We start from the raw sequence: 12,919 nt of genomic DNA, 5'->3' as shown, positions 1-12,919 counted from the left end.
CTGTCACAACGCAATGTTGGCTCACCGAGTGGAGGTTACATTCATGATAACGCTTTAAGCAAAAGATAGACGGTGATATGACGAATATAAAGCATGACAACGACGACCAGGCACTATGATAGCTATTTAATTTGCTTAATCTCCACGGTCTAGTTTGCAGTTAGGCTTACAACTGTCTGTGCGAGCTTGACTCGTGATGGAGATTGAATGGGGTAAATCCAACATGGTAGATTCTCGATCTGCAGTTGGCTGATAGGAAAAGCAGTGGCAATATAGGAGCGGTAGTGCTGCCATGGCTCATTCCACGTAGAGTATCTGGCAGCATCCGAGGTGATAGAGTATTGGCTCAGCAACTTGTGCATAATATTCCATCCAAAGAACTAATACCGGGACCAAAAAGCTATCAAGACAACCAGGACTACCCAGGACTACCAGTGTGATGGATTGTGCAGTAGTTTCAGGGGCTTGCCTTTCTCGCATCACGGGATACCTAGGCAACGGGAGATAAACGGATTTAATTAAACAAACTTCCAAACGGATATAATCCTAATGCCTGTCCCATGGAAGACCTGGGCCGATTCCGCTTGGACGCCACGTTTTTCTCGATTTTTAATCTTATACGGAGCAAAAATCTTGGGGTTCTCCGCAGATTTGATTCATCAAGATGAGTTGCCAATACTAACAGTCCCAGCATTGATCTAGATAGAGAGCCGAATTTGCACGTACATGTGATACCTCATCTACCGTCCCGGTAATTAATATGAACACATTGTTGGTGGAACGTTGCGTTACGCAGAAGCCGAGAATTACGATAGGCGGTACTGCTTGTATACGATGATATGGAGCACAGGAAGTATACAAAAGTACCAAGCACTCGTTTGGAGCCCCCTTCGTCGGGTGTTCGAACCTGAGATGAGCTGAATACGAGGCACAACGCCGCACTCACCAAACGCGCGAAGTAACAAGCACGGACTGCAGCCGCCGCAACGCGCCAGCATCGTATGAGAGAGGCGGACGAAACGAAGCTGTGACTGGGCGAGCGGCCGACTGATGGGGTCGGGTCATGACCCTCGGAAGCCATACAAGCTGCATATGCCGGTAAAAAGAGACGAAAAAGCAAAGTGTAGTATTTGTCGGTCATCTTGTCTTAGTCTGCGGCTTTTGTGCTGCAGGGATAGTCGTGGCCGATGACTGTTGGGCGCGGTTAACGGTTCCGGCTTCCGGTTGTTCTTTCATTTCTTTTTTCTTCCATTTTTTCCTTTTTCTGGGTGAGCAATAAGACTCCGTACTTCGGTCCGCACATGAGTAGTTGGATGTCGATCGAAACGGTGGGAGTTGGAGTGTATGTTGGTTCTTGGGCCTTTGCGTTGAGAGGTTGGATTATACGTTTGATGAAGCAAGAACGCGTTTTGCGCAAGGTGGAAACTGAACGAAAAAAAAAAAAAAAGGTTTCACACCGGAAAACCATTTCGTGCATACCCGCGCATTCCAAAAGAGAGAGACACACGGTAGCCCTTGCCTGCTTCTTTCAATGGGGGCTTTGTCTCATCACCTGCAGCTCCGTTGGGGATAAGCGTAACGGCCGTACCTGCCTTGGTTTGGTGCATGGATCCCTCGTACCTGCACCTGCAAAGTGAGTGCCAGTTTCCTGGCATACCAGGTAATAGGTACATGCTACATTTGTCACGGGACGGTTATGTCTGAGGAACTGAGTCCTTCTCGGGTGCTGCCTACAAGGGAGTAATTGCAATCACCAGTGCGGTTATTACCTACTTCATACCTAGTACTTGGTATCCATTTACAGGCAATATACGACAGGTCACGGACTCCAGCAGATCCCCGGTCGTCCATAATTTCACCGCAGCAGCTCATTCCCGCGAGAACCACAATTTCTCACAGGCAAGGGCCCGGGGAAGCGGGATCAGGGGGAAGGGCCGTTAGCGTGGCGTCCAGTAGCCTGCCAGAACGGCCAACCGGTACGGCTACCGCAGCTGTCCGGGATCAGATTTTGTCGTGCAGGGGGCATAGGGGGGATTTGGCCAGGGGACAGGCCGGGTGGCCAACTTTAGCAGTACGACCTGGAGCCCGCATGGGGTTTTCACCAGGCTCCCGGGTCTCTATTGTCGTGGTGTTGTGGGAGCAGAGAGATCAAGGCATCATCGTTCACAACAGGCACGCCGCACAACAGCACCGCAAGAAGAGGCATAACACGATTTGTTGCGGGGGGCAATAGATGCTGAACCAATTGGGAGAAAGAGAAGCCAAGAGACAACGGAGGAAAAGCAGGAAAAAGAAAGAAAAAAGTCTTTCCCGTGGTGGCGGGACTCTGAACCCCTCTGAGACCCCCGGGATGCCGGCAAGTGTCTGTGTTGCATCTGCCAGTCTCAGACACGCCCGAGCTTTTTTTCCCTCTCTCTTTTTTCTTTTTCTTTCCCCTCCTTCACGTACTCGATAGTTATCGCCATTTCCACACTCGTTGTGCAAACCAATCCTTCTTAAAAGCCCTACCTGCAGTCTCTCCCTCCCTTGGCGGGCCGGTTTTTGAAATCGTGCTTCTACCAACTTTCTATCCTTACTGTCTTGCATTCTACCACTCATTTCTTCCCTTTCCTGCCTCTCATTAGCATTACGAGTATACTTAATTCTCTCACACTGCGGCTCGCATCCATTCGAGTAGTTTCCTTTTACGTGAATAATACTACTCTCCTTAAAACACTATTACACTCTTTCTCCTCTCTTCAAACTATTCGTTACATATCTTATTTGCATACGAATATACACGCTCTGGCCACTCATCACTTCTCCTGTCTTGAATACACTACTACGACATTGTACTTTCACGTACTACTTCCGATCTTTTGATACACCAACGCGGCAAACCTTCGTTTTCAACGCCGGAATCATCTTCATCAGCAATCGAAATCTTCTTCACAATGCCGGGCCTCATCCCCCTTCGCATGAGCACGCTCATTCCAGCCTCAAAAATCACATTCTCTTTCCCAGACGACAAGCCCAACCACACATCATGGGAACCAACACCGTACAGACCAAGAACACATGAGATGGAGTATAGGCAAATACCACGACAATGCGTCACTCCCGAGCCTCTCATACTACCTAGACCTGTCCCCACAACGCATGCGCAATGGAAGAAGGCTCTGGCTGAGGTTAAAAGAGACTTTGTCAATCGAAAATATCGACAATGTTCTATGCGATGTAACGAGATTCTTGACAACATGAAAGACTCGGTAAGAGACTCCACCGAATCAAAAAGCTTTGTTACAGTTTTCACTAACACTCTCTATCACAGCACAAGCCAGAGACAGCACGTCTCATCTACATTCGCTTCTATGCCGCCTCTGCTCTCGAGATGCAAGTTCGCTCCTTGCAACACAACTCCCCTTACAGGACGAAGCTCCTCCTCCAAGCCCGCGACCATTATCGCGTTGCTGCTGATCTCATCAAAGAGGACGACGCTGCCAAGCGACGTCCCTCATCCCGTTCTCTCTCTCCCATGCCTAGCCTACACACTCCTTTTGGCTCAGACGCATCAGTTTCCACAGTCTCAACGCGAATCTCCTCTCCCTCACTATCAATCAGCTCCCTGGATAGCTGCTTGAAGAACCCCAACAGCCGGCCCAAGCCAAAGAAGCGTGTAGCCTTCTGCGATGTACCCTCTTACGAGCCATCGCATGAGGCATCATATGAGGATTCATACGAATCCAGCTATGAACCCATGGTCCGTCCGGACTCTCCTACCCTTGGTTTCGACGACGATTGGGGCGTCCGTCAGCCCACTCCCGAACCTCCGGCTCTCTTCCCGCAGCCCCTCCGGCTCGGCTCCGGAAGGCCACAGTTTCCGCTCCCTTCCCCTACAAACTCTGAGTTTAGCACCGTCCCAGACGACGATGATAACTACTTTGATATCCCCACCGCTGCAGACAGCTTCCTCCACGCCCGCTCCGTTCACCACTACTGCACTGTGCTCTCTGGCCTGCAGCGGCAAATCGCCTCTCACCTGGAATGGTTGGAGCGTGACATTGCCGCTGCAGAGAATCCCAAACCTACGCAACTTCTTAGCGAGGAAATGCGTGCTCTAGAGCTACGTACGCGGATCGAGCGGCTGAGGGCCAACGGCTGGAAAAGGCAACGGTTCGACTTCCGACGGTATGAAGCCCTTCGGGAGAATGCTTTGGCCGATATTGCCTAAGGCAAAATGAAGAATGGGAAAAAAGCAAAAGTAAAAATAAAAGCAAAAAAGTAAAATATTGGTGTTCTGTTGTCATTTATTGATTGGACTCTGCATTTGTATTGTTTGATTGGACTCGGTCTTGTTTCACTCGGGCTATCGGTTTTGATGTTTACTACTGGTACTTTTGGAGCTGAGGCGAAGGGCATCGATAGATATTGGAGGTGAGCTACGTGTGCTTGCTATGACGGGACTCAAGGGGAAACCACATAGATTCCGGAATGGACAGGATAGAATAAAAAGGACAAAGAATTGCTTGAAGAAACAGCCTCTGCCTGAAGTCTACCAGAAAGAAAGTTCTATTGCCTCAACGTAATTTGCATTTGCTAAGTATATTGACTGATATTTTTGTGTTATAAAAAGTATCAAATCCCCCGAGAAAATACGCATCAGTGATACGGCGCGATAACTTATTGCTGATGCGGGGAAAAAAAAAACAAGCAGGAAATAATATTTGGTTAACCAAAAATGATAAGGAAAAGACCAAAAGTATATGCCCAAAAAGTAGCTAAAAGCAATCCTCCTCTTCCGAGACTTTTAGTTCTCGGTAAAGCTACGCCGTTTCGCCTCCTTTCCCATCTCTTCCTCCATCTGCAACGTCTCCTGCTTCTGCTTAACATCCTTAAGAGCAAAGAGACCGAGAGCATGCAATCGTGCGCCATCCTTCTTTTCCTCACCCCCTTGAGCGTCTCCCATCTCAGAGTTCTCGGGGTCGTCTTCGTGCTCCTTGAGCTTGTTGATTCGGTTTTGGAGCTTGACGATTTCGATGGCACGGCGGAGGCGGGATCTTCTTCGGAAGGCCTCGATTTCTGGCAGCAAGTTGTGGTCGGTGGCGTTCTCGCCACTGAGCCAGATATGACCCAAAGCTTGCTGTGGTTTTTGTTAGCCTATCTGTCGTGTCTTGCGCGGAGGAATGGGGGATTGGCATAGTACCTCGCTAGTCCATCTCTTGTTAGGTTCTGGGACAAGGAGACAGTTGATGAAGTCCTTTGCATCAGAGCTAACATCCTTCCAGTATCTCTCGTGGAAGATGACACTTCCCCTGGTGCACTCTTCAAGAAGATCCTGCAGATTCTCACTTCGGAAAGGAGAGTAGCCGCAGAGCAGAGTATAGGTGATGACACCCATAGACCACATATCCACTGGTTTTCCGTGGCCTTGCTTGGCCATCACTTCGGGAGCCGCGTAACCAAAGGAGCCAGCCATGGTCTTAAGTGTCTCGTCCTTGCTGTCCAGAGTCTTGGCAATACCGAAATCGGCCAACACGAGGTCAGAGTCATCATCAGGAGTAACATAGATGAGGTTTTCTGGCTTAAGATCTACACGCTTCTTGTTAGCTTCATCTTCTGTTAACGCTTAGGAACATTTCGCACCTCTGTGAACGACATCATTCTTATGCAGGTAGTCAACAGCGTTGAGGACTTGCTTGATTGTTTGAGAGGCGTCCTTCTCGGTGAACTTGCCCCTGTCGCAGATACGATCGAAGAGCTCTCCTCCTGTGGCCAACTGAGTGACAATGTAGAACTTGTCCTATGGGCGCGGCTGCGGTTAGCAGGTTTGTAACTCTCCAGCGAAGTATATAGGGTCAACACACTCTGGACTCGAACCAATCGACAAATTTGACGATGTGAGGATGTTTTAGTCGCTGCAGCATGGAAAGCTCATCGTAGACCATCTGCTCGTTGCCCTTGACGTTCTTCTTCAAGATGATTTTCACAGCCACCTTGCCGGTAGGGCCTTCCGCCTCACGAACGACACCATAAGTGCCGGCACCAAGGGTGCGTCCGAACTTGTACTTTGATCTGTGTTATAACATCGAGCCGTTAACGTTGGGTTCTATGTCGACAATCTCTTAGGTATGTATCGTACTTTTTCTCATAGCTCTCGGGTTGGCCATGGAGGCGGTTTAGCATGCCAGCGACTAGATTCAGAGGTGGAACTCGTTAGCAACCAGTACGTAACAGAGTTTGCTCAAGAGATGAAGCAGAACGCAGTGGAAATTCAATATACATCTGCTGGCCTCGCAGACGCCATTGTCCCTTTCCACAGGCAGCGGTGTAAAGAAATGCGACTTACAACTCATCTTGAGGTCTGGCGGGGTATCTCTGGGACGCGAGAAGCGGTATTCAAGCCAAGTTTGCGATTCGAGCACAGCTCCAACTGACAAGCGCAGACACAACAAGGACGCAACTTAAAACTGGCCAGGAGGTAGCCGAGGAGAAGGGAGGCGAGAAACAGCGGCGGAGGAAGCGACAGCCACAGGACAGCAGAGCAAGAGACGAGCTGAAGGAGCTACATGCGACGGCTGAGATTAAATACGACCGTCTAAAATACCTGCTAAGTTCCCATGCTAGCCCCTCACCAGACCGGCTGTCAGCCATAGGGGCACTAAGACATGTATGTACTCGCACAGGTACTCGTGCTAGTATTGCATAGTGGAGATACATAGGTATTAGACCAGGAGACAGAAAAGGGTGGGCGGACGATCCATGGCCTGCTGCTAGCAAGTAAGGCTATTTGCATGTGGATAAGGCATGCCAGAATCGCGACTCTGGGTGTGGACGGGTGCTGTCAACGGCCAACAAGTACTGGTCAGGTATCCTTACATAACGACAGTGGGTAAGAACTGAAGGGAAAGGAGGGGCACCCCTGATGCAAAACCTCTCTCGAATTGCTGTTTCTATTTCCAGCCCTCTGTTACTCATCCAAGTCCATATATGAGGCCCCTTTTAACAGACTCGAAATTGATTGCTCTCAGTGTCCAAGGTTATAAAAGGTAATACAGTCTGGTAAATGCCTACACGGAACAAGCTGCACCGAGAAGAACGTTATGCTCTGGCGGTTGTGTATATGTCCTTCTCTGTGTACTACCGCCAAGGTACTCTGAGTTGTCTGAGCTCTTGGCTGAGCCCCCCACACGCAAAACGATGTGTACTATTACCCAGGGACTATTACTCTTACCACCAGAAAAGAACCCTGTTTACAAGCACAGCTCGGCAGTTCTAGCCAGCAGCAAGGGATCAATCTCATTCTCGTCGCACGGCTGCAGTGTGGCTGTGCGAGCCGGGCCTCTCGTCTGGTCCGAATTGAATTTTCACCAGGAACGCCTTGCTGTCGGCAAACGTCACCGTGCGTGCCTCAGACGAACCAGATAGCAAAGAACCGCAATGTCGCACTGGCTGGGCTGTGGCTCAGTCCTGGTGGCATTCGGTCAAACCCGTGCCCAAGCAACCAACCAGCAAACACGCCGGTGCAGATGCACTTCTCAGTTGGATTTGAGACACGGCAAAGCCCTAGAATCTGGCGGCGGGTAGGCGGCCTCCGTCGCCCTTCCGATATGCCAAGAAGCGGCTGTCGATTCGTTCAAGGGCTCCAACCGCACTACGGCTTATTGCAAGGCTGATTACGGAGTACAGGGCCGTCGATACAAGCCAGTTGGTTGGTGTGGCATTTGACACTGCTTGTGGTAACTCGCACCGCTAAAACGAGCGGCCTCTGGGCGGGTCGCGTGCGTGATCGGATGGCGGAGCTTATCGAATCTCTTTCCGGACTTGGACGGTTAACGGCAAGTATGAACATGCGTGTGTTGCCGTTTGATCCATGTGAATAATTGAGCTGCTAATTTGCTTGATGATTATTATGACCTTGTTGAGTTGAGGACGCCTTGGTGAGATTTAGGTGTTACATGTCCCTGGTACCATGAGGTCTGGTGCTTTAAACGCATTAGGCGTACTCCATCCATGGAGGTACGAGTATAGTGCTCGACATCAATACGTCTCTGTTTTACGTCTAGTACATTTTTACTTGCATAAAAAGAGAAGAAGAAGGAATTCATAAACATTCAAGTAACCAGGTGTGGATTTGACGAACCACATCATTGTCTGTCCCATCATGTGTTGCATAGAGCCGCCGGGGTGGAGATACCAGTGATACCAGCCGCTGTTGGCTCTTCATCCTTGGCCGCTTATACGTACTCGCTTGTAGGATTCTTGTAGGCTGGTAAATATTGTTTTCAAAATTCGAATTCTCTCTCTTATAGCAAAAGTAATCCGAAATTAAGGCGAGTGACGACCTCAAGCAGTCATGGAGAGCGATTCAAATACCAGGGCGCCAGCATTTAGACCGGTGACGTCTACAGCTACGGAGCTAGGCCCAACGCTCCAATCGAAAGCGAACCCAGAGCCAACAGCGACGTCTACTTCACTTGGTCAAAGCTTGTCTGATCAAACCCTCGTTAACCGTAATACGATAGGGCTCAAAGACTCTCCAGCAGACACGGACCAGCCCCAAGGACCCTCCCTTGGTTCGTTCCGCGCTCACCTCTTCACCAAGTTTAGACGCAGACATGAGCGCCCCGTCAGCGTTTCTAGGCCCAAGGGACCCATGGGGCTAAACACATTGTATGATCCAGGAGAGATTGCTCTAGTAGACGTCATCTTCGTCCATGGACTGGGAGGAGATTCCAAAAAGACATGGTCAGGATCTCGTGACGCGGAGAGCTTCTGGCCACAGGACTGGCTGCCGAATGATCCAAGCTTCAAGACGGCACGCATTCATTCGTTTGGATACGATGCAAATTGGCGAGACCGGAGTCTTAGTATCCTATCCATTCATGATTTCGGCCAAGATTTGTTGGGAGAGATGAAGAATCACCCATCGATAAGGCGAAGCAAGACCAACTTCGTTCTCATCGGACACAGTATGGGTGGAAACATCGCCAAGGCAGCATATGTTCTGGCCAGGCAGAGTCCCACGACCGACGAACTTGCGTCAAGGTTTCATTCGATCATCTTCCTGGGCACTCCTCATCGCGGATCCAATCTAGCCAAGGTTGCTAGAAACATTCTCCAGGTCATGGGTGTTTCTAAGCCCTATCTCGACGACCTCTCTGCAAACTCGGCGTATCTGACTGAACTTAATGCTTTATTTCAGCCTTACGCTGCAGATTTGCATATATGGTCATTCTTTGAAACCCGTCCAGTAACTGAACGACCCGCAATTGTGTTGGTGGATAAGTTCTCCGCTACACTTGGATATAGTCACGAAGAAGTCCTTCCTCTGGATGCCGACCATCGACACATTTGTAAATTCGGTAGCATTGAAGATCCGAATTATAGAAAAGTGCGAAATGCTCTAAGTAGAGCTGTGGAGATGATTCAGCTCAAAGGTAATTGAATCAATACCCGTTCAAATATCACAATCTATGTCTATCACTAACTTGGAAAAGACGAGCCTTATTCCGCTACAGCATCAAGAGCTAGACTCGAAAAGTATCTGAACACCGACGACTCTTATCAAGACGACTTATTTAATTGCCAAAATGCGAAACTACCGGGATCGTGTGCCTGGTTTACGGAGCATGTTGTCTTCGCGGAATGGCTGGATTTCGAAATTCAATCTGAAGTGCCAGCCTCACCTCCTATCCTCTGGCTGACAGGGTCCCCAGGAACCGGAAAATCCATTATATTTGGCCATGCAGTTGACTTTACAAAGGCCAAAGGTGCTTATTGCGAATACTACTTCTTTCGGAAGGGCCAGACAAGTAGTAATGGACTGGGGCCTTTCTTGCTTCATATAGCTTACCAAATGGCGTTGAATGATCCAGCAGTGCGACGGCGGATATTCAAACTACAAGACAACTCCGTTTCTTGGCAATTGCATGATGAAAAGTCTATATGGCGGAAGCTATTTGTCGATGGTATATTCCAGGTTCGGTTTAAATCGCCTCATTATTGGCTGATCGATGGTCTGGATGAATGCTCGGGTGCATCAGCTTTCTTCCAACTAGCCTCGCAGATTCCCGACGCTATTCAAATCTTTGTTACCAGCAGAAATACTCCTGAGATTGAACGCGGCATTGGTTCTCTAGGTTATCGTGTTCTTACCCATTCCCTCTCCATAACGGATACAGGTCGGTGTCTTCCTATAGTTTGCATCTCTGCTAATACCTGAGGCGGAATTTGATATACTGATCAATTTCAAAACAGCTGCGGATATTCAAGCAGTTATACATGCCGGGTTGGAAATACTATCTCTTCATGATATCGCCCAGCTTGAGCCAAAACTTGTTGAAAAGGCGTCAGGATCCTTCATGTGGGTTCGCCTCGTATTGCAGGAGCTCGAAACTGCCTTTACAGACGAAGATGTCGAAGAGATTCTCAACGAGGTCCCCAATGACTTATATAAAATGTATGAAAGAATCCTTCACACCATCGAAAACGAACGACGGAGGGCTAAAGTCGCAAAGAGCATCCTATTCTTCGTCGTCCTAGCTGTTAGGCCAATGACGTTGGATGAATTGTGCCACGCGATACAGTACGAGCTTGGCCAGACGCTACACAAGATGGACCAGGTCATTATGCTCACGTGTAGCCAGTTCGTTACTATTAATCATAGAAGCAGAGTTCAGATTGTACACGAAACTGCGAGGGAGTTTTTCCTCAGCGAAGGCCTCAATTCCTCATTAGCCATTCCACGCTGTCAGGGCCATAGCCGTTTTGCCAATCTTTGTATCTCATATCTGGACGCTCAATTTCAACATCTGCCTGGGACATTAGAGCTAGGGGCTAACAGTGTGCAACAAAACGCAACCGCATTCTTTCTCAAATATGCATCGACATCATTTTCTCAACATCTCATTGAAGCTGATAAAAATAGCCTTGAGCTCTTCAATACAGTCGTTGACTTTCTTAATATCAAAGCCCTTTTCTGGATAGAGTACCTTGCTTCGGAATCTCTCGTTGTCGTTATTCCAAGGACATCCATGGATCTAGCCCTCTACATCAACGAAGAAATGCACGATTTGATACCAGACAAATTCCAGATGCTTAAATCTTGGGTAACTGATCTATCTCGAGTAGTATTTACATTTCGTGATCAGCTGCTACTCGACCCTTCTATCATCCACGATCTCATCCCCACTCTATGTCCCACGTCCTCGGTGGTTTCTCAGAGTGCGCTTCTTCCCCCTTCGACTATAGCCGTTTCTGGGACGAGGGATCCGACTTGGGACGATTGTCTTCTGCGCATACCAACTGACCAAGAGGTTAATTCCGTTGGTTATGGAGAGAAGCATTTCGCCATTGGTCTGCGCGATGGGGAGATTGATGTCTATGATTCAGCCTCTATGCAGCCTCACATTAGCCTTGTACACCCGGATTCTAAAGCATCGCTGCTGGAATTTATTAATCAGGATACCTATCTTGTTTCTTCTGGACGGTGGGGAGTATCGATTTGGAACGTAAAATCCGGTTCTGAGCTTCACCGTATAGCTTGCTCTTCGCCGCAGGCGGTTCATCTTCAAGACGATGAGCTTCATATTGCTCTAGAGGATGGCGACATGATTTCAAGGTGAGAACTTGGGTCCTACTCGTTTAAGCCATCAAAATTTGGGTTTATTGACAATGTGTAAAGGAACCTTTCAACCTCCGAGTCCAGATCTCGCAAGTGGTTCCCGTCCTCCGCAGCCTCCGAATCTTGGCCGTGGGAAGATAACCGGCTTCAACATGTTGCTTTCTCTCCTATTTATCCCAACATTCTGGCTGCGTCATTTCATACTAAAGATGTCTACTTGTTCGACGTTGATGACTCTGATTTTGTCGGAACATGCTGTGCGCATGAAGACAGCATTGTCCGAGCCATAATGTTCAACCCCCAGCACGAGATTCTCGTCGTTTCGCATGTTAATGGATCTTTAGCAGCATTTGACACTGGTACAATGTCAAGAATTCTAATGCTACCTTTTGTATCAGCGCATGTCCTCAGTTGGTCTGCAGACGGCAGATACTTGATCGTGGGCACACAAAACACCACGGCCCATATGCACACTATAGATGTATATGAGCTCTGCCCGGATGTTGAATCGATTAAGCTCAAGATTATATATCGCACCAATTATCCCCACAAAGTCATTTCCCAGATCTCTACAGCGAATCATGGGCTCCGATTTGCGAGCATTCATCTCACCGAATGTCATATTTGGGATCTTTCTCGCTCGCTGTACACATTTGGCAATTCTCAGCACGTCAATGAGAATAGCAATACCTTGGTACCTAGTTCGCAGCAACCATCTCCAACGGAAACGCGAGGCGAGATCTCAGCCATGGTCTTATCTGAAGATGGGACGGCCGCTATATGTGGAAATGAGCATGGGGAAATATGGGTATTCTCAACAATTGATGGCTCCGTGATCAGCGTCCTCCACCGAGCTCCGGTTCCAAGAGTTATAAGTAGGATTGCAGTCGCTGAACGAGAAAACCAAGACTTGATAATCAAGTGCGATTGGCGTGGCCTCGTGACGATTTTAGAGTCAAATCAATCGCCAAACCGATGGATGAAGGCAATTATTGTAGCTCATTATGACCTTGACCGCCATATGATTGAGCAATTGCTTGTCAGCCCTACACAGGATTGCCTGCTCATCATGACGACGATGAGTAGTACCACGTTGGAATTGCCTTCGGGGAAGTTTCTCAAGAACAGAGACGTGCCGAAATACAAGACTAAAAAAAGAGCCGCGCATAATTGCCCATCGGATGCTTCACAGTTTATGGTTTTCGAGGATGATTCTGTCTATCTATTCCCTTGGAGCGACATCGAATCAGCAGATAAAGGCAGACGACTAGAAATTCTACGAGATGGAGATACTGTTCCTTCGCAGCCAACAGACAC

At 48.5% G+C, this 12,919-nt stretch overlaps 3 protein-coding genes across 3 annotated transcripts; 2 read left to right on the top strand and 1 right to left on the bottom strand.

The window, feature by feature from the left end:
• Positions 1 to 2,933: 2,933 nt before the first annotated feature.
• On the top strand, positions 2,934 to 4,210 carry TRIVIDRAFT_196278 (uncharacterized protein; the record flags this gene model as incomplete). Its single annotated transcript, XM_014094150.1, has 3 exons — positions 2,934 to 3,040; positions 3,122 to 3,248; positions 3,311 to 4,210. The coding sequence occupies 3 exons, from the start codon at positions 2,934 to 2,936 to the stop codon at positions 4,208 to 4,210; spliced, it is 1,134 nt and encodes a 377-aa protein (XP_013949625.1).
• Positions 4,211 to 4,533: 323 nt separating this feature from the next.
• On the bottom strand, positions 4,534 to 6,502 carry TRIVIDRAFT_87272 (Calcium/calmodulin-dependent protein kinase; the record flags this gene model as incomplete). The annotated part of the gene is made up of 6 exons (XM_014094507.1): positions 4,534 to 5,119; positions 5,183 to 5,568; positions 5,623 to 5,779; positions 5,844 to 6,051; positions 6,119 to 6,170; positions 6,326 to 6,502. 6 exons carry the CDS (start codon positions 6,330 to 6,332, stop codon positions 4,787 to 4,789), a joined length of 1,143 nt encoding a protein of 380 aa, XP_013949982.1.
• Positions 6,503 to 8,605: 2,103 nt separating this feature from the next.
• On the top strand, positions 8,606 to 12,434 carry TRIVIDRAFT_132216 (uncharacterized protein; the record flags this gene model as incomplete). The annotated part of the gene is made up of 4 exons (XM_014094149.1): positions 8,606 to 9,416; positions 9,477 to 10,160; positions 10,237 to 11,599; positions 11,687 to 12,434. Coding segments are annotated over 4 exons (3,606 nt in total), but the record flags the coding sequence as incomplete, so codon positions are not given.
• Positions 12,435 to 12,919: the final 485 nt, after the last annotated feature.

This window comes from Trichoderma virens, assembly GCF_000170995.1.
Source record: "Trichoderma virens Gv29-8 chromosome Unknown TRIVIscaffold_92, whole genome shotgun sequence".
NCBI lineage: Eukaryota > Fungi > Ascomycota > Sordariomycetes > Hypocreales > Hypocreaceae > Trichoderma > Trichoderma virens.
Note: the sequence above shows the minus strand (reverse complement) of the source record. Positions and strands in the feature narration are given on the sequence as shown.